The sequence below is a fragment of the Danio aesculapii genome, chromosome 8 (assembly GCF_903798145.1).
Source record: "Danio aesculapii chromosome 8, fDanAes4.1, whole genome shotgun sequence".
NCBI lineage: Eukaryota > Metazoa > Chordata > Actinopteri > Cypriniformes > Danionidae > Danio > Danio aesculapii.
Genome location: NC_079442.1, coordinates 30,956,689 through 30,984,478, shown reverse-complemented (window position 1 = coordinate 30,984,478; position 27,790 = coordinate 30,956,689). Strand labels below are relative to the sequence as shown.

General features: G+C 35.5%; 1 protein-coding gene across 2 annotated transcripts in view; it reads right to left on the bottom strand.

Moving 5' to 3' along the window:
• Window positions 1-2,505: 2,505 nt before the first annotated feature.
• The window catches only part of cep104 (centrosomal protein 104), a 32,553-nt gene continuing 7,268 nt past the window's right edge, over window positions 2,506-27,790 (bottom strand). Inside the window, exons 9-22 of one of the 2 annotated variants that reach the window (XM_056463713.1) lie at window positions 26,557-26,766; window positions 24,780-24,986; window positions 23,723-23,890; window positions 19,877-20,050; window positions 14,807-14,983; window positions 10,956-11,156; window positions 10,744-10,839; window positions 9,834-9,894; window positions 9,383-9,461; window positions 8,912-9,020; window positions 6,463-6,601; window positions 4,480-4,547; window positions 3,489-3,579; window positions 2,506-3,255 (exon numbers count right to left, since the gene is read on the bottom strand). In XM_056463713.1, the coding sequence (XP_056319688.1) occupies window positions 3,089-3,255; window positions 3,489-3,579; window positions 4,480-4,547; window positions 6,463-6,601; window positions 8,912-9,020; window positions 9,383-9,461; window positions 9,834-9,894; window positions 10,744-10,839; window positions 10,956-11,156; window positions 14,807-14,983; window positions 19,877-20,050; window positions 23,723-23,890; window positions 24,780-24,986; window positions 26,557-26,766 (1,947 nt within the window). In that variant the 3' untranslated portion in view covers window positions 2,506-3,088. The remainder of the gene's footprint in view (window positions 3,256-3,488; window positions 3,580-4,479; window positions 4,548-6,462; window positions 6,602-8,911; window positions 9,021-9,382; window positions 9,462-9,833; window positions 9,895-10,743; window positions 10,840-10,955; window positions 11,157-14,806; window positions 14,984-19,876; window positions 20,051-23,722; window positions 23,891-24,779; window positions 24,987-26,556; window positions 26,767-27,790) is intronic. The other variant, XM_056463714.1, reaches the window with a different exon arrangement.

The window sequence follows — 27,790 nt, the reverse complement described above, 5'->3', positions numbered from 1 at the left end:
TTAAGCACATTATCAGAATGTTACGCATCCCAAATCTGTCGGTTTTAAATCTTTTGGACATAACCTGTCTTAAAAGGCTGCTTTTTTAGTTTTGGCTATGATGCTAGAGATTCTTTAAAAATATGAAATATTAAAGTTTGACAACCACAAAATTTTCACAAACACTACACACTAAACAAGTATAAAACACTATACAAGAATAACATTTTCAAACAGAGTAAAAAATCCAGGTGAGCCACCTGTGAAGTAAACAAAGCAGATGCACAAAATGCCCACCTGCTCATGAACCTGTTGTGCTGCTCAAGTATTATGGTTCACATCAACACCTTTTCGATTTTACACTCATTTATGGGTAAATGTATGCATCAGGTGTGCCTGATGACATGTGCTAAGAAAATGATGCTGATTGTTATATCTTAATGGGACAGTTCACCCAAAAATGACAATTCTGTCATCACTTACAATTCATTTATTCAAAACCTGTTCCAGCTTTGATAACAAAAGAAGACATTTTGAAGAAAGCCGGAAACCCATAACCACTGACTTCCATTGTATTTGTTTTTCCTACCATGAAGGTCAATGGTTACAGGCTCGAAGCTTTCTTCAGAAAATCTTCTTCATCATTTAACAGGATTACAGAACTCAAAGATTTGAAACCACTTAAGGGTGAATAAATAGAAAGTACATTTTCATATTTGGGTGTCTTATCCCTTTATAGAGTTAATGTATCTCAATATAAAACTTTTGAGAACATATCCATTAAAGCTCATAATTTGTAGATTTTATTTAGATTAATTATGTAGATTTATCCTTATATAAGAAGAATTTGGATGAATAGACTTTCGGTGCAACGAAGAAACAGAAATCTCTCAGATTTCATTTAAATATCTTAACTTGTGTTCCAAATATGAACATTTCCATTGAGTTTGGATCGACATGAGGCTGAAGTAAATGACAGTTTTCATTTAGGGGTAAACAAACTCAGTTAAGGCCAATTTACACTGCACTGACAGACAGAAACCAACACAGCCAATCCCCCAAATTACACTACATCACAAACATTCCACAATCCAACAAGTGCCAACTAACACCTTCACAAGAAACACAAGGTGCCCTTTTCCACCAAAGCAGTTTAAGTGCTTCTTTAGAGCCAGAGCCTAGTTTAAAGTTAGTTCTTTGTCTTTTTACATTCAAAGCACCAGAAGCAGAAAAGTGGTTCATTAGCAGCACCAAAACATTGCTGAGCTAAAAGCAGAAACCGTTTACATCAGGAAGAGAAGCCGAAGTAATCCTACCAGTGTTTGCAAACCACACAAACACAATCTTTAGACCGCCATTTTTGAAATAGTAGCTAAACAAGATGATAAAAGATTTGTTAATCACTTGTAATCTTTGTACAACTTTCAGCAAGCTACAAGAACATGCTGAATTCCCCATGTCTAGATGCCATGAACATCAATAGCAACACAACATCCACCATTGCTGTTGATGCCCAGCAAGCATTTTTTTAAAGATGTATAATAGACGTTTAAACACAGTCATCTTGGCTAAAACAAGGCAAAATTTGGGCTGTCAGTGAACATCTAATAGTCGACACATAAACAGAAATGACTGACTACCCATATAAAGTTTGTCTAATCTGTCTATTTGACAACTAGTCTAGTTTTGGGCTATTCCTAGATGTCTATTAGATTTTCACTGACAGCCCGAGTTTAGCCTTGTTTTAGCCAAGCTGTCTACGTTCAGATGTCTATTAAACACAAAATTGCTTGCTGGGTGGTGTGTTTGCATTTGGTTCCTCCATTCTAGGATTTCTGGGAAAAATTACACGTATTCATTATGTCAGACCTGGCCCTCTAGCTCAATGAAAAGCAAACATGTTTTTGAAAGCACACCAGTGCCCTTTTTTGCACAGTTCTCCCACAGCGGTTTGTATAGATGGAGATTATGAGTGATGATAATGTGTTTATGTGACATGAATACAAGCGAGATTACATCGTGTTCACGCAGTGCACCATAATTTGATTCAGGGTTTCTGCAGGTTTTACAGTAGTCAAATGTAGGAGTTTTTTATAACTATTATGAATGTAATTTCAGACTTAAATAGGACAAAACACTAAGGATTTTTTCTAATAGCTCTGTTCGTCCTGCGGAAGAGGTTTAATTGCCCCATCCAAGTAATCTTTTAGCCACATATATTAAATAATGTGCCAAAACAAGCAAACCCAAGTTGTATACATGCATGTTTTTTTCAACATAACATTTCTTCAAAAAATTAAAACATATTGAGTTTTTTGAGACGGATTGTTAGTGATTTTATGGGTGTCGGCCCAATTGTGTAGCTTTACATAGACATAGGAATACTGAGACCTGTTTAAAATGCTTTAAGACCTATAAGACAATATTTCAGTGAATGGACCCTTTTCACAAGCCTGTTATGATGTGTTTGACGGTCATCAGGATCTTAAATCCTTAAAAAAAATTTATATTTAGTTTTTTTTTTTTTAAACGTATGAACATTTATATGTATTTATGTATGTATAATATCATCTTCGCTTTAAAATTAAAATAAACAAATTAGTGCTTGTGCAAGGCGATTCTAATGCAGCATGTGGGACAGGACAGTAAATTTGACATTATTCTGTCTTCTTTCTGTCGTTTTTTTTTCTCTCACATTTTTTTTCCTTTCTCTGAAAGTCTTTATAATGCCTTGAGGAGTTTTTAAAAGATATTTGTTGTACTCTCCCATTCACTGCGCTCTAAGTTCCCAACTATGACGACTTCCGCTACTGAGAAACCCGGAAATGTGAAAAGGGTCTATTTACCCTGCGGAAATAACTTCAGATCAACAATAGTACTAGCTCTGATCTAGCACCAAGTTCATGCTGGTGGAAAAAGGGATAACACTGCTCCATCAAAACCAAATTATTGTGGTCACCATCTGCTAGTGAAGAGTAAGTTGGCCTTTAGAAGGAATGTTTCTAAAATTTTAAAACCTGATATGATCCGTATTTTTGCAACTGACTAGTCATATGGGACTCTTCCAGCAAGGCTACTCAAAATTTGTACTCAAGATGTAGGCCATGTGTTACGCCTGTTGAAGTCGGTATGTAGAGGCCTTGCCTGGAGGATTATTGTTGCGTCTCTTCATTCTGGATGCTGGAGCAGGGATGCGACTGCCTCCTCCCAGCCCTCGAGCCTTGGACTCAGAAATGACCATTGTTGTTTTAGATCCAGCTGTGTTTACTGACTTTCCTGAAAGCAAAATATATGACAAATGCAAACACAAAGCACTTAAATTCATTCATTGGTCAGGCACACAAAGCAAACTCTATTGAATTGTACAAGAAGCTAAAATATAATGTGTATAGGATGGGGCATTGTGGGATGATTTGGAGTCTATAGGGGGCTTTGTGGGGCAGAAGGGGCTTGTAGGGGACAGTGTGGGGTTGTAAAGGTCTCAGAGGCTAAAGGAGATGAATGATCACCTTGTGCATATGAGTAAGTGTTCTGCTGTATCGCTCTCCTCCGTGAGTTGTGTTTACAGCCCTCTGGTCCCATGAGGTGAGACTTCCAGCCCTGCACACACAACACGAGCACTGTTATGCAGCTCTATGAGGAACATGTGTGAGAGAAAGAGTTTAACACTCATTTTAATGCTGGTTGTTTTATGCTTGATTTCAAGCAAATGTTCTCATATTATAAACATACACTGTAAAACCCAAAAAGTTAAGGTAACTCAAACCATTTAAGAAAACCGATTGCAAAAAACTATTTAAGTTTAAAAACTAACCCTAATGAGTACTGTGAACTTAATCCATTTGAGTAAACAAAGCAATTTGAGCACAGTAAATCCCATTAAATGAAGAGAACTCAAGTCAACTGATTACTTTAAACCTAATAAGTTAAGGCAACTCAAACTGTTTGAGGCAACCAACTGCAACAAACCATTTAAGTTCAAAAACTAATCTATATGAGTACTGTGAACTTACTCCATTTAAGTTTAAGTAATGAAGTATTTCATTAACACAATACCTTCAACACTGAGTTCAAAACTCTTTTCAAATGAGTAGAATTAATGTCCACAAAATTTTGAGTTAACTACACTCATTTCATTTGATAAAGCTGCTTGTTGGGTTTTACAGTGTACTATATGCATATCTGAAAAGTGTTGTATACTATCTAGTGATTTGAGGCCGAATTAAATTCTTTGATCAAATAAGCACCGAGGGTGTTATATATTATAGTGTTATATATTATAGTGTTATATATTATAGTGTTATATATTATAGTGTTATATATTATAGTGTTATATATTATAGTGTTATATATTATAGTGTTATATATTATAGTTTATTTGAACTGTAAAGCTACTATTTTGTTACTTGAAATAAAATGTCAACTGAAAAAAAATGCAACTGAAAACATGCCAGACATTGTTTTAAAAAAATATATGTGTGTGTGCGTGTGCGATCTCACCTCTTCCCCTGATGTGAAGTTTTCATGACACAGAGGACAGTGGTTGCAATTTTCATCAGAAGATGATGCTGACAAAATAAATGAAAAATCATCAAACAAATAATGTTATATACAAGTAGCAAACAAATGGTGCTATATAATGCTTTTCGAGATACTCAGCGCCTCAATCATCACCAAATATTTAGATGTTGGCTGGTGTCTTTAACTGGGAAGTGGAAGACGAAACAAGGTTTAAAAGTTCTTACGTCTTTTACATGAGAATGATTTTCTTAAGAAAATATGGCCGTTTGTATGTAAAAAATCCTTGTTGTTATTGTAAGAAAATGAAAATAAGAGGTAAATACAAAAGGGTGTGTGTTTCAAAAGGGAAAATGTGACGGGGGAAAATATAACCTAATATATACACTCACGGACCACTTTATAAGGCACACCTACTAGTACCGGGTTAAACCCCATTTTGCCTTCAGACCTGCCTTAATCTTTCGTGGCAGAGATTCAACAAGACACTGGAAATATTTCTCAGAGATTTTGGTCCATATTGACATGATAGCATCACGTAGTTGCTGCAGATTTGTCTGCTGCACATTTATGATGGGAATCTCCTGTTCCACCACATCCCAAAGGAGCTCTATTGGATTGAGTTCTGGTGACTGTGGAGGCCATTTGAGTACAGTGAACTCATTGTCATGTTCAAGAAACCAGTCTGAGATGATTTGTGCTTTATGACATGGTGCATTATCATGCTGGAAGTAGCCATCAGAAAATGGGTTTAGTGTGGTCATAAAGGGATGGACATGGTCAGCAACAATAGGCTGTGGCATTGACACAATGCTCAATTGGTACTAATGGCCCCAAAGTGTGCCAAGAAAATATCCCCCACACCATTACACCATTACCACCAGCCTGAACAGTTGATTCAAGGCAGGATGGATCCATGCTTTCATGTTGCTGACCCCAAATTCTGACCCTACCATCCGAATGTCACAGCAGAAATTGAGACTCAGATCAAGCAACGTTTTTCCAATTTTTAACTATCCAGTTTTGGTCAGCCTGTGTAAATTGTAGCCTCAGTTTCCTGTTCGTAGGTGACAGGAGTGGCACCCAGTGTGGTCTTCTGCTGCTGTAGCACATCCGCCTCAAGGTTCGACATGTTGTGCGTTCAGAGATGCTCTTCTACATACCAAGCATGTATGTAACAAGCTGTAACACAGTTATTTGAGTAACTATTGCCTTTCTATCAGCTCAAACCAGTCTGGCCATTCTCCTCTGGCATCAACAAGGCCTTTGTGCCCACAGAACTGCCACTCCCTGGACATTTTCTCTTTTTCGGACCATTCTCTGTAAACCCGAGATGGTTGTGCGTGAAAATCACAGTAGATCAGCATTTTCTGAAATACTCAGACGAGCCCGTTTGGCACCAACAACCATACCACGTTTAAAGTCACTTAAGTCCCCGTTCTTCCCCATTCTGAACTGCAGCAGATTGTCTTGACCATGTCTACATGCATAAATGCATTGAGTTGCTGCCATGTGATTGGCCAATTAGAAATTTGCATTAACGAGCAGTTGGACAGGTGTACCTATTAAAGTGTCCGGCGAGTGTATATAGCATATTATGAAATATATGTGCAAAGCAAAAAAAGATGACATTCATATAAGGACAACCTATATATGTCAGAAATGCACCAGAATGAAAATTCCGGGGCAAAATCGAAACCAACATTTCAGCGTTTAAAAGTATACTACTCCTATCAGCACATTATTTGAGCAGACTTTGCTCTTCTGGTAAGCATGTGGTTTGTCATTTGTCATTACACACTTCACTGTGAAAGCTGCTGCACACTGCGCAATAACTACGACTAAAAGGAGAGTGAAACCAGCATCTTGAACACTGCTGGGCATTGTGGCACAGCATCTTTCAACTGAAAACCAAAGTGCCATGGTGAATTAAAAACACTGCTCAACCACACAAAGCAGACTCACGATTGCAAGCAGTGCTCTGAGCATGTTCCGTTAACTTCTCTCGCACAAGGGCCTCAGAGCAGAGGGGACACTGGGAGAAATCAGCCCTCCGCTCACACTCTGTCAGCAAGTGCTCTGTCAAACTCGCAATCTCAACCACCTGACACACACACACACACACACACACACACACACACGTAATACATTAACACTTTCCAAAGCAAGAAAGCAATTCAACCAATGCAAAATATTAAGGGGATAGTTCACTCAAACATTTCTTTAGGAGCTAAAAACACAAAAAGAAGATATTTTGAAAAATGACAGAATATGGTATGCACTAGCACTAGTATTCATACAGTAGTAGGAATACAAAATTACTATGAAAGTTATTAGAAACTGGTTCCAACATTCTTCAAAATATCTTCCTTTATTTGCAATGGATAATGTAATGTATCTTTTATTTAATGCCAAGCAACCAAGGCTATTTTCATGGCAGGAACATTTAAATAATAAATATACAATTAAATATCAACAAACAAATGAATACACAAATTAAATAAGTTTTTTAGTGTTAATACATCAGAATTTTTTTTTGAATTTTTATCGTGTCACTTTGCTAAAAATGTCCTTAAGAGAGTTCATTTCATTAAAAAATGTTCTGGAATCATTAAAAGCAGGACAGTCCAGTAAAATGTGTCTTATAATAAGGGGAATTGTGCAGTACAAACACTGAGTAGGGGTTTCACCTTGGAGCAAAAAACCATTGGTCATTCTTGTATGTCCAATACGACATCTGGTTAAAAACCACTTGATCAAATCTAGTCTTAAAATGCCTTAAAATTCTGTGTGAGATTTCAGGTTTTATTTGCAATGGAAAAAAGAAACTCAAACACATTTGGAACAACCTAAGGGTACGCAATTAATATTTGGATGAACTATCCCTGAAAGAATTATGAGTGAGTATATATGTTTGTACTTAAATATATTGTGTTTAATGAAAACACAAATGTGTATTATGACATGGGCATTACAACATATAATGATTTTAAGGCTGCACGATTCTGGCAAAAATGTGAATCACGATGAATCAAGATCACAATTCTATCTCACGATTCTGTAAATGTAAAATAAAGGTTAATATGATTAGTTTATTATTATTGTTAATTCTCAAACATATGGTAAAACAACAATAACATTAGACCTGTGTGGAGGTATACTGTTGCTTAAAATGCAAAATCTTGTATAGTCATTATGGTAGACTTGAACAGACTTTCAATATGTCCTGTTTGTTAATTCACAGTAAAATGATGACATCAGAATATACCTATTCATAATTATAAAGTTGATTTATTATGTTTAAGACACGTGCCTCTGTTATTGACAACATTATTAGACCATTTGTTTTCACTGGTAAAATTAGAATTTTGTCATTATCAGATTCCTTCTTGCATTATATTCAACATTATATATAGGCTAGGGTTATTATACTGACACTGTACACATTTATTTTCATGCACAACACTTTGTGTTCGCTATGAATGAAAACAACATATCAAATGCTTGTCGTAATCATAACTGTAAAATGCGATATGATCATTTAAATGATGTGCCCACAGGTTTCACTTTCACTTCCGAGTGCGGTTCATGGCTGCTGTCGCTGTGAGAAAAAATAACACATACATGCAAATCATACCTCCCGCACCGCCCTCAAACGATCGCTCTGTGCAACGAACTGAATGTTATTTACAACTTTATTACCTGTCTTCATTACCCGGTCTTCACTTATAAACCTGTTATGATCCCCCAAAGAGGTGCCCATAGCCCCCGTTCTCCACATACAAACACTTACAGCAGCTGTGATCTCCCAACAGGACTACAGTTGTTGGGCGGTGCTTTTTAGATTTCAGCGGGTTTTAGGCTGGAAATAGTCAGCTACATGGCAACAATGGTTCTCGAAATTAAACAAACAGCTGGCGGTCAGCTCACGTGTGATTTTGCGGCCGTGAATACATCATTACATGAAGACAGAAATGACATTTTTGGGTGAATTATACCTTATAAATACAATATGTGACACTTTTAACGCCATTTGAAGGTGTCAATGTTGCTGTGAAGATTTGTGCGACTGCCTTGCTTCTCTCCTGACCTTGAAAATATAATTGGCTGAATCGTAGAAAAAGCTGAATTAAGATCGTGTGTGTAGGGTCGAATCGAGATCGTGATCTTTTTTCGAATAATCGTGCAGCCCTAAATGGTATATAAAGACACTTCCTGTGTTCTCATAAACCAACAGCGTTAAAGACATACTTAATGTCGTTATTAGAATATTTGCCAGTTTTCTGTGAGGGTTGGGTTTAGGGGTAGAGGTAGGGGTAGGCTAAGGAGTGAGAATACAGTTGGTACAGTATGAAAGTCATTAAGTGTATAAAGGGTGCCTGTAATCCTTGTGTGAGTGTATGTGTGTGCGTACCTGTCTGCATTGAAGACAGCGCTGGAGCATTGGACAGTGTTTCCAGTAGTGCAGGTCGAGTCCGTCCTCAGTGAAAGACTCATCTCTCTCCCCACAGAAAATACACAAACTACACACACACACACACACACACACACACACACACACACACACACACACACACACACACACACACACACACACACACACAAAAACCACAATCATCATTAACTCTGAGTTTTCATTTCACCTTTATAATGCTATCAAGACTTTTTCCCAGCAGTACAATGACAAACTGATTAAATGAGTGCCCATTAGCCTAGCGCAATACCCTATCATTTTTCAGATGTATTGTTGAGATTACATTGGTGAATTTAAACAGCTTGACAAGATAAAACCCTTGACATTTGCAGAATGACTGAGTCATTAGAGATTCCACTGACTGGAAAAACTGCTAAATTAAGAATCAATGAGGAAGACACGAGTGCATACTTGTCTAAATAGTTAACAGCAGATGATTGGCTGGCTTTCACATCAGCAGGGACAGACTGGTTTACCTTCTTAACACCTGCTGAAACAAAGAAGCATAATTAATTTGAATGTATAGGCCATACATGCAATTAACATTTACACGCGGTACTTTGGCAATTTAAATTTTATGACATTAACCGTTCATGAGGTTCATTTAAAACAAAATATGTTGTCAGACATCAAAGGAATTTTTTTTCGATCATTGGTATCTTTTAATTTGATAAAAACCTGCCAACAGATACTTGAATGTCAAAACAAAAGCCTGAAGAACAACATTTCTTGACAAGTGGCATGATATGATATGCAACTTGTGCTGCAACTGAATAGTGATTTTCTATTTTTAATCTATCTTTACCAAATCAATTCACAAAGACAGTTACATTATACACTGAATATGACACCCATACAACACCTGATTTGGTCGCCTTCTCTGTTTTTTTCTCAGGAACTTTGGTGTTTTCCTTCCCTTTCTCCTAAAACACAGATTCAAATCTTTAATACATTTTGGAGTTCATTATTTGTTTATTTAATGATCAAAAGTGCTCTCTACAGTCATCTCAGTACTGCACCGTACATCTAATTCTCCAAATGACCTTTCATATATGAGAATGTCAATGTTAACCATAAAGAAGACCATTTAGCTTCAGCATTAAAAGACAATTAAACTAAAAACTAATTAATCCAACTTTGACTAAAAAGCTTCTAAAGACAGATCTTTTTAGCAAAGCATTTAATTTGGGATTATCACTGTCACTTTTATGCAATTTATAATCTTTTGCTTATTTATTGCTTTATTGATTATTGTAGTGTGATTTTTGGCTTGTTACAGGGATTTTATACATTCTTATTTGATTTTATTAGTTGTTGTATATCTTGTAGCTCTTTGAGTTTAAGAAAAGCGCATCACAAATATAATTTATCAATAATATTATTAGGGTTACAGTGGAGCAGTGGGTAGCATGATTGCCTCACAGCAAGAAGGTCGCTGGTTCGAGTCTTGGCTGAGTCAGTTGGCATTTCTGTGTGGAGTTTGCATGTTCTCCCTGTTTTCGCGTGGGTTTCCTCCGGGTGGTCTGGTTTCCCACACAAGTCCAAAGACATATGGTATAGGTGAATTTGTGTAAGCTAAATTGTCCATAGTGTATGTGTGTGTATAAGTGTGTATGGATGTTTCCCAGTGATGAGTTGCAGCTGGAAGAGCATCCGCTGCGTAAAACATATGCTGGATAAGTTGGTGGTTCATTCCACTGTGGCAACCCTAGAATAATAAAGGGACTAAGCTGAAGAGAAAATGAATGAATTAATATTATTATTTAACCTACACTGATCTCCTTCAGGACCGCAAGCTGCTCCTGTAAGCTCCTGATTTCCTCTTTCTCTCTCTCACCGTCGTCTCGTTCTGCCCCCTTTTTTGACTTCTGAAATGAAAGTGAGACTCTTAAAACTAAAAACATTCTTTTTAGCCCACACATTAATATTTCAAACATTTCAATTATGAAGCTCAAAGATAAAGACGTTATTAAGACCAGTTTACCTGTGTGTTGATGGTTGTTCCATCTAACTTGGCAAGCGAGTCAAAAAGGTTCTTGTAGAGGACGTTTTTACGCGTGCTGGAGTCATCAGGTGGCAGATAATTCAGAACTGGTTTACCATGAAGACGGTACACAGTCTGGACAAGTCTCATGGAAAGTTCCCTCACTGAGGCAGAACTGTGCTCCAATCCACCTGTCAGAAACTAACAACACACGTAATACACAATTGACTTATTTAAAAAGCCATTGGTGAACATAGAAAACTATTCATAACAAATGGCCACATTTTTTTGAAAGTTTGAGAGAAATAATACTTTTATTCACCAAGGATGGATTAAATGAATTCAAAGTGATATGACTTGCACAAAAAAAATTAATTCACCAAAGAACTTAATGTATCAGAGCTTCCACAAACAAATATTAAAGGGATAGTTGACTTCTGTCATCATTTACTACCCCTCCACTTGTTCCAAACCTGTTTAAGTTTCTTTCTTCTGTTAAACAAAAGCTCTTTTCAAGAATATTAGTAACCAGTAGCCTTTGACTTCATGGTATTTTTCACTACTACAGACGTCAGTGGCTTTTAGCTTACAACATTCTTCAAAATATCTTTTGTGTCATAATCAAAGGACTGGAAATACTTGAATGAGCAAATGGTTCTAAAATTGACATTTTTGGGTGAGCTATGCCTTTAAATGTTTCCAACATTGATAATAACAGGAAACATTTATGAAGCACTTCTTTTTTTCTGAAGAAGAATCATGTGAAACTGAAGCCTAGAAATTTCACCTTGTCCATCACAGGAATTAATTATACTAGAAAATATTTTAAAATGGTAAAGAAACAGCAGTTACTATTTTAAAATACTTTCCAAAGCAATTTATTGTTATAATAGTACATAATACTATTGTTTTCACAGTAATTTTGATTAAATGAACGCAGCCAATGTAGCAATGAAGCATAAGAGATGTTCTTTTAAAAAAAAACAACAACCTATAAACCTTTGAACAGTAGTGAATACCTAGAGTAACTTAAACATATATATTAAAAATAATAATAAATTCTATATTTCTAATAAACATATCATTTTCATCGACTTCATTTACAACACATAAAACAATGACTTTATGTAAACTCTAGTGACTATATTAAAAATATTTGTCTCTTCACTTTCCTTTCTCCCCTTCCCCATACACAGATCACATTCATGTGCCCCCAGGCTCTGGATCTTTCATTTTAATTACAGGAAACCCAATCGCCTCTCACTGCGCCCTGAAGCCCATCTCATCTCCCGGGAAACCAGCATGCGATAGGCATTTAGCAGCCATCCCTGCATGTAACCTACAGCAACCATTCAGTAGGAGATCGCCAATGAAAATGCTCAAAATAAAAGAGAGACCCAATAAATATGAGGAACTGGGAGATGATTCTGTTTGTACAAAAATGAAAAAAAGCTAAATGTTAAGGAATGAATGATTGAATAAAAGTGTTTTAAATAAATAAACAAAATCCACCTGTCGTTTATGTACTCTTGGAAACCTGTATAACATGTATGTCTCGGAAAAATTTAGATGGATTTTATCCATACAACAAAAGTATTATTAAATATTTTAAAAAGAATTTTATATAAATGTAACCCACTGGCCCTACTGCACACCAACCCAGTCTGAGCTGGGATCCAACCAGCAATTCTTCGTGTGAGAGTTGGTTGCTCTAACAAGGAGGGTAAAGACCATGGCCTCTAGCATCTGTCGCTAGAGCAACTTTAGAGATCAGAAGAGTGAGGTTTACTTGCATAGCACTTTGATAGATAGCCCCCCCCCCCCCCCCCCCCAAACTTCACTCCCATCCCGGAAGAGCCCCCACTTGTAACCCACCAGACCTACTGCACCCAACATGATCTGAGCTGGAATCGAACTGGCAATTCTTTGTATGGGAGTCAGTTGCTCTAACAAGGAAGCTAAAGACTAGCGTAAGACTATGGCATCGGTTCGATCCCAGCTCAGACCGGGTTGGGTGCAGTAGGACCGGTGGGTTACATACATATTTAAAAATGAATATTAAAGTCAATATTGTCACAACTGGCTACAGAACAAACTATGGTTGTCCAATTACTTGCTAAATAACCCAACTTGCCTGGTTAAGCTGATTAACCTAGTTAATCCTTTAAATGGCACTGTATTTACTCTTGGAAACCTGTATGACTTGTCTAGAGAAAATCCAAATGGCTTTCATTTATACAACAAAGGCTTACAATGGCAAACATTTGTAAAGCCCAAAAGTTATGTAAAAAAATCATTTATTTACAAAGTATTGTGAATACCTATTAAAACTTTTATAAAAATAAAATTAATCAAATTTTACACAAGGGTTAATCATTTGCCTTATACTGTTAGGCTCATAATTATTGTCAAAAACAATTAATGACTAATAATACAATTCTGCAATATTGTGTCTACAAATGACTTATTAAACACCAAAAGCAAACATTTTAAACACTACAGGTGAATTAAAGCATCTAAGTATTATAAATGTGCAGTTTTCACTTTGCACTGTACTAATGATACCATTTAAAGGTGTTATTATAAGTTAATTTGAATGTATAATGGGCAAATGGATGTGTTTGATTCAATATTAGTTTTAAATATTTTTAACTTAGAAAGATTTTTCTATAGTTATTGAAAATATTTAAATATTATCAACATATCCAACCAAACCATGTGAATGAAAATATGACCTCAGGCCTTTAGAAAGATCTAAATCTTCCAAGCTGACATACAAAATAAGCAAAAGCTGTTGTTTTAATACAAGTCCATTTGGATTTCAGACTCAAAGCTCAGTGAGTGTGTGTTGCGCATCCCTGTGAAATTTCACAGTCTCTGTAGCATTTGTCTCACTCGTTTGCATTGCAAACACACTTCATGCTTCACAGATGCTTAAAGAAAAAAAAACTGAAATTCTGCAACTGAGAGAAAATAGGGAAGTATAACAACATATTAAGTGCTGGGACAGAGAGATTAAGAATGACTTTCATTAACTGTGCCATAGATATGAAGCTGGCTGTCAGAACAGTCTTGTGTCATTTCGGAGAAACTAATGGTAACAGACATTACGTAGAATTGACTACACCCACTCCGTCATACAAAGGCCACTTTGTGTTCAGTCTAATGAAGCCCTCAAGAATCTTTGATACCTTTGAGAATTATATTAACCTTTAGGTCTCAAAAAGGTTAAATTGGTGATATTTCATCCACAAAAAAATTATTTAAAAATATTTGAATGTGATCTTGGAGGTTAAAGCAGAATATAGGTTTGTACCCATTACAAACACTAAAAGGGATAGTTCACCCAAAACTGAAAATTTTGTCATCATTTAATCACCCATTACTTGTTTCAAACCGGTTTGAGTTTCTTCTTTTTGGCTGAACACAAAAAGAGATATTTTGAAGAAAGATGGAAACATGTAACCATTGACTTCTACTGTATTTGTTTTTGCTGTAGAGTCAATGGTTACAGGTTTTCAGCTTTCTTCAAAATATCTTCTTTTGTATTCAACAGAAAAAAAACAAGCACAAAGGTTTGAAACCATTTGAGGGCGAGTAAATACTGAGTACATTTTCATTTTTGGGTGGACTATCCCTTAAACACCAGCCAATGGCAGTCAGTGCTTGTGTGGTCTTTAGTCTACTTCGTGTCTCTTGTGGTGAACAAATCAAACCAGCCAATTTTAGTTTAAGCTACTGTGGCTTAAAAATCTTTTTAAAACTTCAAGTCCACATCATGACTAAACAGAGGGCCACTGAGCTGACACCCAGTGAGATCATCTCAGAAAAAGGGGAAGTTGGGCCAATACCCGCATGATGCTGTCAAGGGTGAAGCCAGAGTCCTTGGTGCCCAGCTGTTCTAGAAGCTTCTCAATCAGTTCCAGTCTGCTCAGTGCCAGTCTAGCAGGCACACTGCTCTGCATGGGTCTGACCAGCTCCACAGGAACCATCTGGATCGCTCTCACCTCCTTAAACAAGGCCATTTCCTGCAAACAAATCCACAAGCTAGCATTAGACAAAGACAAAGAACATAATGTTTTTAAAGTCAAAAATGAAAATCTATTTCTTCACTCTCAAGTTATGCAAAACCTTTATGGGTTTCCATTTTCTGTTGAACACAAAAGAAAATCTTTTGAAAAAATGTTACAAACCTGTAACCACTGACTTCCTTAGTGGAAAAACTAAATCATTCAAGTTTCAATGGTTACTGGTTTCCAACATTTTTCAAAATATCTTCTTTTGTGTTCAACAGAAAAAAGAAAGTCAAAAAGGTTTGGAACATGTATTTTTAATATAATATTAATACATTTTTTGTTTATTTCCACAACAGCAACTTATGGCTCATATCTCATAAAAAGGTTAATACAGATAAATACATACTACATAATAACAACAACATCTTCATATATCAGTAAAAAAGAAAACAAAAAAAACGTAAACTTTTACATTAAAACATTCATTCATTCATTTTCTTTTTCGGCTTAGTCCCTTTGTTAATCAGGGATCGCCACAGCAGAATGAACCACCAACTTATCCAGTATATGTTTTTACACAGCAGATGCCCTTCCAGCCACAACCTAATACTGGGAAGACTGTGGGAGACCCGGAGCACCTGAAGGAAACCCACGCGAACACGGGGAGACATGCAAACTCCACACAAATGACAACCGACCCAGCCTAAGCTCGAACCAGCGAAGCTCAAACCATTGTGCTACCCACTGCGTCGATGTGACGCCCCACATTAAAAACATTCAATTCAAATTTTCACTTCGATATTTGATAAATGTTAAATTCTTCCTGGAAAGACATTTTTAGAAACTTCCATCAAAGTACCCTCAGTATAAAATCTAGTAGTGTGTCAAATCTTGCATTCTAACAAAATGTTTTTACAAATGAGTCATCCTAGAGTGACCAGTTTGGCATCTAGTATACACAATTTAGTCATGCCTAGTCTAAAAATCACATTTGAAAAGTGTCTTTCATTTATGCTCGGGTTGATCTCTTGCTGTTTATCATTTATAAAGCCGTTCCATTTCTTGTATATGCACAAAATAATTATAGATTTATAAAGAGGGAGAAATGAAACATTCTGTCACTCTCATCTGCCAATTCATTACCAGAAAGTCCCATAGGACCAGGAATCCAGCAGAAAACAATGTTGAACTGTCATTTTCTTTCTTATCATGGTAATTTATGGGGTGCTTGAATAGAAGATTTGGAGTATGCAACAACATTAATAATTAATTTAACATTTAATATATAATATTTCAATTAATATATTTCCCAGCAGTTCTATGGCTGGGGGATGTTGTGTGTTTGTGTGTAGATATTCTAGTTCATGCTGCTTGTTGTCCCAATATTATTAATAGGCTTCCAAACTAAAAACAGCCACTGAATTACTGACCGTAAATAAGAAATGCAGACGAAAATAAGATGAATGAATCAGATAGTGAATCATAATAGATTAGTTTCTTACATCATATAGTAGGGGAAAATTGCTCATGCCATTATTAACTTGTCCATCTAGCCTACACTGAATACAGGACACAAAAATTATATCATATACTGCAAAAATGCTGCTTTGTTTCAACCTATATTTGGGTCCAATATGAACAAACCCAACTGTTAGATTACAATATATAATTACTTTACATTTAATGGACTTCATTTTAATTTAACATTTAACTGATAGATGCATTAGTCTATTTTTGCTTTAAATTTCAGTTTAAATATCTTTTCTACATTATTGCTCATTTCCATAAAGTTACATTATAATTGTTGTGTCAGACACGCATATAAACCGTACACATCACATCAAAATGACAGCTCATAACTGTGTACGTCCTTTTAAACAGACAATAAAGGCAATTTTCCAAGACAGTAATGGATAAATATGTATTGGCTGGGAGAGATGTAAAGGATAATGTGGTGTTGATGGCTTGGTAACATGTTAAGATCTTGACATTAGAGTTTGACTCTAAATTGTTCACGGCAAGGTGTGGCTTTTGACAAGAAGTATGAGTCACATATCTTTTTGAACATGAGGGCAAAAGTACAATGATGTCTTCCCACACAATGGTGACAGACAGACAATCTGTACCAACATCAGTCAATCAAAAAGAAATAAATAAATGCGTCTGAAAAAGATGTGATTCATATCCCAGCAGGGTTGCGAGGACATATTGTACCTGGTGTGGTTATAAAACAATGATTTTATACTGTTGAACAAACGGTTTATAATACAAATGGAAATAATTGTGCTTAATGATCTCTGAATTTACTAAAAGCAGGGTGAATCGGCTTTCAGCTACTACGCCCCTCGCTGCTGGAATCAGCTTCCAGAAATGATCAGATGTGCTCCAACATTAGGGACATTCAAATCAAGACTGAAAACACATCTGTTTAGCGGTGCCTTTACTGAATGAGCACTGTGCTACGTCCGACAGATCGAACTACTATGTTTTTCTCTTCTTTTTAATTCTTTTATAACACATTTTATCATCTTATATTTTTATTTATTTTATTTTATTTTTATTTGTTTTTATTTCTCTTATACTTGTTTCTTTTATTCCTGTTTATGTAAAGCACTTTGAATTGCCACTGTGTATGAAATGTGCTATATAAATAAACTTGCCTTGCCTTGCCTAAAAAAAAAAACTCATGACAGAAATTTAATAAATAAGAATATTATTTGTAACTTTTTTATTTTGTAAAGGGATGGTTCATGCAAAATTAAAATGTGCAAGTTATTTAATCCCCCTTAAGTGGTTCCAAACATTTATGAGTTTCCTTTTTCTCTTATTCTGAAGAAAGCTGAAAACTGGTAACTTTTGACTTCCTTAGTAGGATAAACAAATGCTATGAAAGTCAATGGTTACAGGTTTTCAGCATTCTTCAAAATAGCTTCTTTTCTATTAAATAGAAGAACAAAAACCATAAAGACTTGAAACAAGTTAAGGGTGAGTACAATATGATCACATTTTTATTTTTTGGGGTAAACTATCCATTTAAATATGGTTCTATTCGAATAATAAAGTAATTGCAGATGTTAATGAATAACCAGGAAATAAAACACATTCAGATCCCAGGTAAGTAAAACATTCTCATCCTTATCAAACAGAAACTGATGATTCTTTGAAGATGAAGTTCTTTAGAAATGGCAACCTGAACATGTCAGTCCACCTGGGACCTGCTTTCTACACATATATTGTACTTGTGATATACAATCTAAAAGCCTGCAGTGGTTGTAACTCTGGTTATCTTTTATCTGTATACATGTAATAATATGCTAATTAAATTTAAATTGACAGTTATAATGGAGCTACAGCAGGTTTTTACCTTCAATTTGCAGAGGTGAGCTGCAGTTTTCATGTATGCATGACCAAACGTGTAATCGGATATTTCAAAGACTAGAAATGTTCAGTAAAGCTACATAGAGGAAGAATGTAGTCCAATTAACAAGTAAACACTGTTTGCTGCCCTTCCTATCCAACATAGCAAAAAGAGTATGATTTTAACTTAAGCACTTTATGGCATTTGTCAAATTATAGGTTTAGTTCAGCAAAGACCTTTTTAGAATTTCCATTTCAGAGACTGATACAGTGGTGGTAAAAAATATGATGTTTTTTCCAGGGAATAATATTTCCAAAGGGCATGTTGACATGGTATTGAACCAGATTTTGGTAAAAACCCCAACAATACACATTTAAAAATATGACAAAAAATGTTATGTGTAATAACAATGGAATGACACACTGATCAACTGAAATGTATTTAATATTATATATAAAAGGCTTTTTTGGTGATAGCAGTGCCCCAGTGCGTTAAAGTTAAAGATGACTCAAGTTGAGAATGAAGTCTCAGGTGTGATTTCAACAGAGTGTAAAAATCTTGATGGTTCTGTGGGTTTCATCTATCCAAGCTGATCTTTATTTTGTATTTTCTATTGGATTCCAAGTCAGGTGATCATCTGGGCCATTCTACAGCTTGATTTTATTTCTCTGAAATAATTTGAGTTTCCTTGACTGTCTTTTGGATCATTATCTTGCTGAAATGTCCACCACAGTTTCATCTTCATCACCCTGATAATGTAGATGTTGGACTAAAGCAGCTAATTTTAGTTTACAATGATAAAGGACAAAGAATCGCTAAAAAACTACTGAGAGATTTCAGCTGCTGTCTGGGCTTTCACTGCCTTTTTACACCTCCCTTTCTTCATGTGTTTAATACTTATTTCCTGTGTCATTTCATTTTATTACACATAACTTAACTTGTAAACTAATTAGATTTGTTTTCTTTTCATATTTGTATTTCTTTGGTTGTTACCAACATCTGGTGAAAATTACGCAAGTCAACAGCACCTTTAAAAATATGTTTTCTGAGAAAAATGGTGACATGTTGAATACTTATTTCCCCCACTGTATGCCAATGAATTTAAGAAGTACAGTAGAATGAAGGAGATCCAAAGACAATAAACACAGATCTTGAGGAGTCATTAAAGCATACCTGTTATACCTGTTTATGTAAATCCAGTTGATGATGATGGCTCAGTGAAATGAGGGAATCTCACAGCAGGGTTACATTAAAAGGTCATCATTCATGCATACAGAAAACCATAAATACTGTACATCTGAACGCTCTGGGCCATAAATGTACACAATGCCTTCAAAAGAATTCCCTTCCAGTCACCTATGAAGATTCTTAGTCAGTCAAGTCATCATCAAATGCCATATAGAGCTTTACCAGTCAAGTTGATGTGCTCTTCAGTTGACATTTTTCCAATGGAAATTTTCCTCATCGCACTTTATAACCTGAAAACATGCGAGAACCGCTTCGCTACACATATATTCAGATAAAGCATTTCAGAATTTCTCACTAACCTGTATGAAGGTGATAGCCGGCGTTCTGAGTCTTGAAGTGGAGTCTCCGGCTCTGGAGATCAGATTGGTCCAAGTCTGTTCCACGCAGTGACTGGTTTCAGATTTGCCCAGCTGATGGTTGGGAATAAACTCACTCAGAATCATTCGAAGCAAATTTAGAGATGCAAGAAACACCTGAAAGCGGACACAGATATACACAGCTGTTACATTATCCACTTAAACTCACATGCAGGGTTATTATTCAATATAGTTACATTTCATTTTATAATTGAGTTCATTAGCTTTTCAATTTGCCAACTTAACTTTTCCTTTTAACTGAGTCTAGGGTTTTAGGATTGCATCGGTTCACTGCAAAAAATGTTTTTCTTACTTAGAGTTTGTCTTGTTTCTAGTCCAAATAACTAAAAAGTCTTAAAATCAAGCACCATTTTCCAGACAAGCAAAAAACATTGCTTTATATTTGAAAAAATTTGCCAATTTGGTAAGCAAAAATAATCCTGTTTTTGCTTTATACAAGATTAAGATAAATAAGATTATTTTGCTTTCCCCAATGGCAGATTATTAAGCTTTAAGGGAAAACTTACTTCATTTTGACATTATTTCTGAAAAAACAGTATTTTTGCATCTTAATTTAAGAATTTTTGGATAGTCTTGCTTGTTTGTCTTGTTTTTAGGACTGGAAATAAAACAAAAAAAAATCTAAAAAGCAAGAGGTCTCAGTTTTAAACTAGCACTATCAGAATTCATTTGGAAGTAGACTGAATCCTATCTTTTCAGAGGTCTCAGTCTTTTCAGAGGTGAGATTCTATGGTGCTTATCAACATATTTTTCATATACGATCTTTTTTATACCCATTACAAATGACCATACAACCAAAGAGAGTCTTGCATTTACATAAACCCTGATTTAGAACACCCCTACCAATATTTCCTCCAATATTCAGCTAAGGAGTGCTTTTCCAACAACACATGGTGCAGAGTAACGTCAACAGGTCAGCTAAAGCACACAGTTAAATGCTGTGCTGTGTTGGTTTAACTAAATAACCGTGGAGAGAGGGTCACTGGAATGTGTCCAGCAGCGGGCACATTGTTCACACTCTCAGTACAAGCATTTAAAAGAGCTTAAGATGAAACTCTGAAAGGCCATGACTTTAACTGTGAGTGATTTATCAGAGGACTGTCAGGAGAGCTAAACACAGCTGTCACATCACAACCACAAACATGTGAGTGCCTTTAGAACACCAGAGGGCTAGAGAATATTTCATTTGCATTCAAAAACCTATTTGAAAAACCGCCTAATATACTGTATTAAAAATGTATTTTACACTTAACTTACATTTTATGCTAATGGACCACAACACATTTGTTGCTTTCTCCAAGCAAAGCTATTCATAGCAGTTAAAAAAATGTGGATGGGTTTCACACTTTAATTTTGATTGCTCAATGTGAAGAATATTTCACATATGTGACTGCATGGAGTTATGAAGAAATAAACCTGTGCATGACCCAAGCAAAAAAAAAAAAAAAAAAAACATGAAAGGTGACATATTTTAAACCTGTTAAGGAAATAGTTCACTCACACATGAAAATTTTTTCACCCATTTACTCATGCTCAAGTTGTTCCAAACCTTTATAACTTTTGTTTTTGTAAACTGAGGTTAGGGCTCGGCGATTAATCAAAAAGTAATCGAAATTCAGAACCTATAATCGATCTAATTTTTCCAGCTCAATTTTTTTCAATTACTTTCCCTACCGCATGTGAAGTCATGTGACAACATTCCTTTAAGGCTGGTTGCATACCCCTCGCCTTACTTTTGCACTACATTGACAATGATTGGAAGTTGCGCCAGAGATTCCTTAAGATGGCATATTTTCCATTACATCCAAATTATTATTTACATTAAAATATTGACAGAAGATCCAAGAAATGCACTGTATGAAATATTATTTGCAGGATATACAAGAGTTATTTTATTTAGAGATGCTGCTTTTTTTACTTTTAATATAAAAAACTTGGAAAATAATGAATTTTATTTCCAAAAGTGCAAGTTATTTATTTTCCCTTTTTTATATATAAGCAAAAAGTGACTGTTGGTTTTAGGCAATGTGTGCTTTAATTTCAGTTTTTCAGTGTTGGTGTTTAATAAATAATCATAGATAGTAGATAGTGTGTGTGTTTGTGTTTCCTTTAAGTAATGCACCCTTCATTCAAAAGTCTCTCAGTTGTAATATCAGGGTTTCTGCATGTTTAATTTTAAGAGCCTTTTAAGACTTAAACAGGGCTAAACAGTAGTGATTTTTTCTAATGGCCTGTCTGGTTGCCAAAAAAAAAATTTTATAAATAATTTAAATTAAAAAAAATTATATATATATATATATATATATATATATATATATATATATATATATATATATATATATATATATATATATATATATATATATATATATATATATATATATATATATCTTTTTTTTTTTTTGATAGATAGATAGATAGATAGATAGATAGATAGATAGATAGATAGATAGATAGATAGATAGATAGATAGATAGATAGATAGATAGATAGATAGATAGATAGATAGATAGATAGATAGATAGATAGATAGATAGATGATAACAAAGATTTTTTTTATAGGGGTGGGTCGGTCGGTCGGTCGGTCGGTCGATCGATCGATCGATCGATCGATCGATAGATAGATAGATAGATAGATAGATGACAACAAAGTTTTTTTTATTATTTAGACAATGACATAAATAATCAAAAAATATACATCTGTTGACTTTGGGTTCAAATTGATTGAGTATAATGTATCATGTGAAGTGATATGTTGCTCTGTTATTATCATGAGAAATTGTGTAATTATTTTTAGTTTTCTTTCCCTTTTTAGGGAATTTAATTAAGAAAAATTGCTTTAAAAAAAGTCTAACAGATTGTAAATTGGATCTCTTTGCAATAAAAAAAAATGTAAATATTTTTTTTTTTAGGTTGAGATGGATGTCGGCCCGATTGGGTAGCTTTACATGGATAGAGGAAAATGAAGACCTGTTTAAAATTATTTAAGACCTACAACACAATATTTCAGTAAATTTAAGACTTAAGGCCTAAAATTTTGTTTTTGAAATTTAAGACATTTTAATACCCTTCAGCACATATGTGCACATATTTAATGTACATTTAATGTTAAAAATGTGTCAGTCAAGTTCAGAGTGAATAAAATGATGATGAAATAGTTGGGTGAACTATCCCTTAAAAAATACTAAATCTATTTATATAGTCATTTACTGATTCTGAGTGACAATTATAATTCAGGGTATGTTGTAACACCATAAACCGCAAGATTAATATATAAACAAACAGATCAGACTGGTTTTAAATAAACAGATCAGACTTGTTCCTGTAACTATAAAGATATGCCATAATGAGCCTTAAAATTTTAATCTATCCTTAATTGATGGTGATCCAAGAAGTGATCCATTTCTTTTACTTTATACCCACTACTGCCAGAAAATCGGTTCAATCGCACTTTCCCGCAAACCCGAAGCTGAGTTCACCCTTAGAAAAGATAAGCCAGTCTTTATACAGTATTTGTATCACTTCTACAGATAATCCACAATACTAGACAGAACACGACACCTGCTAAACAGTCACGACTATCAGTCATGCTGATGGTGCCGTTCTGTCTTTGGCCTGAAACTCAACTTAAAAAAAGGCAACATGAGAGAAATTAGAAAGACAGAGCAAGGGAAAGAAAGAGCAAGAGAGGCCAACAAACAAAAGGTAGCGGCGATAAAAATCAAAGAAAAAGACTAAAAGGCTAAAATAAAGTGAGAGCTCTCGTACTGATGACACTTTATCTGTGAGGGCCTTCTTGCAGAGGAACACAGCTGCTCTTGTCATGCTCCGCAGTTCTGCTTTTGAGCTTCCAGACGGGACCTCCATCAGCTTCTTGCAGACTGCCAGCAAAGCATCCTCTCTGAAGGACCACGCCTTGGAATAGGCTCCTGCCACCTAACAGAGACAAGAGAAAGAAAGTGAGGACCACATTCCAGAATAACAGAATCCCCCTCGCTGATCTTTTCACCTTTGTCAGAGAGTTTGCAGAGTGCTGCGAGACTGTAAACAACAGCTATGCATGGCCATCTCAGCTAGTTGTTACTGTAAATAGCATGAAAAGGAAGTTTCAATAGATCTTTGCTTCCCTGTGTGACATATTTAAGTGAAACAGATTCTCGAACATCAACAATTCTTTTTAGATATTGTCATTCATAAGTTGATTGGATTTTAGGATTGCTATTATCTGCAAGATCTCGTTTAAATTACAGTTTGCTAAAGGGGAGAGCTTTATTTTCACCCCTTTTGTAACCATTGACTTCTGTAGCATTTTCTTTTTCCTACTATAGATGTCAATGGGTATCGGTTTCCAACATTCTTCAAAACACCTTATTTTGTGCTCAACAGAACAAAAAAATAAATAAAACTGGTTTGAAACAAGTCAAGGATGAGTTAACGTTCAGAATTGTTGGTTAAACTATGCTTTTAAGGATTACGTCTCAAATACACACTATTTACTGGCACTTCTCCTAGAGCCATTAAAGTAATCATCAAAGGAGAGGTCTCATTGAAAGAGGTGGTTTTAATAAGAAACACAAACGCATGTGAACATTAAAGTTTATATTTTGCATTTATGTGCACAGATAAATCAATTTGAATAATGCAAGAACCGTTTTAGTAGTGTTTTATTTATTAGTTATGCTCCTTAAAATGAACATTCTGCAATGAATTACCTAACCGATTTCAAATAAGATTCAGATCAGTAGAATTTGTGATTTAGACCCCTCTTCTTAAATAATAGTGATAAAATCAATAAACTGGAATATCCGAACTTTGTGTGTCTCACCAGACTCTCTCCATATATCTCAATGGGCAGACTGGCCTCTCTCTGAGCTTTTTCTGTGAGCTCTTCTGGTTGTCCTGATGCTCGAGGGCTACGTGGAGAGGCTGTGTCTGCCAGAGGAGGCATCTCATCAAGCTCACTGACTGACTGATCACTCAACCTGTTCCTGAGAGTTGGCAAAGGCCTCTCATCATAAGGAAGAGAATTAATCTGTGAAAACACACATGCACGCTCATGATGATTCATACATGCAAGGTCCAAACACTTAGACAAAAAAAATAGACATCCATCGGTGCAATAGCCTAGTGGTTAGCGTGCCAACATATGGTGCAATAGTACGTCAGGGCATCCCGAGTTCGAATCCCAACTTGAGGACATTTCCCTACCCCACCCCCCCCTCTCTCTCTCTCTCTCTCTCTCCAGCTTCGCTTCCTGTCTCAATACTGTCCAATCTAATAAAGCCAAAAAAGGCCAAAATAAATCAATCTTAAAAAAATAGACATCCAAATCATTCCCCGCTTCTGGAATTCACATGACTACTAATTATAATACAAGTAATGTTAAGTTATCCTTAAAATGCAAGCATATGTTTTCATGCATAAATACTTTGTCATAATAAACAGCAGGAAAATAATACTTGACTGTCATATAAACTCCCTGAAAGGTTTCTTTTATGCTGGAGTGACAGACACACCTGTCATGCCATAATTGTCCTGCACAAACTGTGTTCTCATCTTACATGTTATTTTAAGGTTATTAACCAGGATGGCCTGCACGGAAAAAATAAATTAAATGGATTTAACTCCGGCATCCTGGCCGAAATTTGCCTACTGGCCTTTTTCCATCATGGCTTCCAAACCATCCACATGCCATAATTGGCTTCATCATTCTGTCTCCTCTCCACCAATCAGATCTTGTGCGGTCTGGCACAATATGGCTGCCGTCGAGTCATTCAGGTGGATGCTGCACATTGGTGGTGGATGAGGAGACTCCCTCAATGCGTAAAGCGCTTTGAGTGTCCAGAAAATAAAAGTGCTATATAAAATGTAAGCACTTTATTATTATTATTATTATAGTGTTTATGATATTTATGTTTATGAATGGCAATGGTTACAATCAACATTCAATCAACAATGACAACATTCTTCAAAATATCTTGTTGAACAGAACAAAAAAAAAAACTCAAACTGGTTTGGAATAAGTCAATGGTGAGTAAATGATGACAGAATATTCATTTTTGGATAAACTATCCCTTTAACTATTTGAATACATATGCTCTTTATCGTTCCAATATCAGATTTGATCAGTTTAATGAATCGTTACAGAACAAAGAAAACGTAAGTCTTTAAATAGAGGTATCATTTTGATAGCAGTACGTATATGCAAGAAAGTCTTTCAATTCATTGAATTTGTTGTTGCTGTTAATTTGTTTTTTTTTTCTCTTAAATATCTTAATTAAATTAAGAAACATAAAGCTCTTAGGCTAATGCAAATCTCTGACAAGCATGTTAAACCATACACTTGCACAAGTAATAAATGTACAAAGAGCCTTGTGTCTGTGAAGACAGAGTTTGAATATTGTGCTGGAGAAGAGTAGAGCTACACACAAGGAAAGGAAGAGAGGTAGTTTTTCATTAACTCAAACAACTCTGAGGTTTATGGCAGAAAGAACCCTTTAAAGTATTATCTGTGGTAATATAAAAGAACCAGGTGAAAAACAAAACATGCACTGGATGCAATTTCTGCTATGGCTATTATTTTGGCATACATTAAGACTTACATCAATCTTGGAGACGTGAGGAGGGGTGAGGTGGGTTGAAGTAATTGTATGCTTGGGGCTAGTTATTTTTGAAGTGTCCAGTTCATCTATATCCTTCACATGTCCTTGTCTCTTCTTTCTAGGTGCCTCCGGTGGATGAGGCATGTGTTTCTGTGTCCCCACACGTGGAGAGGGAAATCCAGAGTCAGAAAGTCCAGACATTCGGTGTATCTGACAGAACAGGAAAAAAGTCTTTTAGGGATGAAAATGTTAAGAACTGTTGATTTGTTGATGTGGAACACAGCTAGTCACACAATAACAGATCTCTCTATAATAACTGTCCACATTATTTATTGTCTGTTGTATAAACATCTCTCTAGCTTCAGATTATTAAGCAAATGGCTGATCTCAGAACAACCAGCACAGTCATTATTCAGCAGGGAAACTGCTATATCAGAGTACTAATCTTACTGGAGCTGGGCCCTCACAACACAACAGTTGCATTATTCATGCAGAAAATCAAATAAAGGGAAAGTTCATGTAAAAAAAAAAGAATATTTACTAAGGATTTGAACATTCTCATTCAAAGGTTTGGTGTCAGTAATTTTTTTAAATACACACACACAGACACAAATTTTGTTCATTAAATGAAACTGTGAAAACCAATATTACAATATTATTTCATTTAAAAGTAAAACACTTCAATACTACATTAACAATGTTTTCTATCTTAATATATTTTAAAATATAAAGCTCAATTAACAGAAGTCATTTCAGACTTCAATTGGTGCTCAGAAAACATTTCTTATTATTATCAATGTTGAAAACTAATGCCATGCTTAATATTTTTGTGGAAATCATGAAAACATTTCAGTAAGGTTGTAAAACTGTAATCATTCTTACAAATATCATGACTGCTATTTTCATTTATAACACTCCATTTTTGCATCTCGTTTAAATACACTACGAACAGCAGTTTTGCTAATTATTTTCTATATTCTCTATTTCCACCTGGGGATACTGATCCCGAGGCCCCGGGAGACTATGCAGCGCCATTGATGCGATCCAAGATCTATGAAGAAATTATGCCAAGGTATCCATAATCCTGGACCAGGCCGTATTCTGAGCTGATGCTGTGGTGGTCATGGAGGAATGGAGTGCATGAGACTGATTCCTGAAACATTAGAGTGACAAACGAGTCCCCGCATTGATCCTGTGGCCCCAGCCTGATCACCCGTCGGTGACCTACTCACAC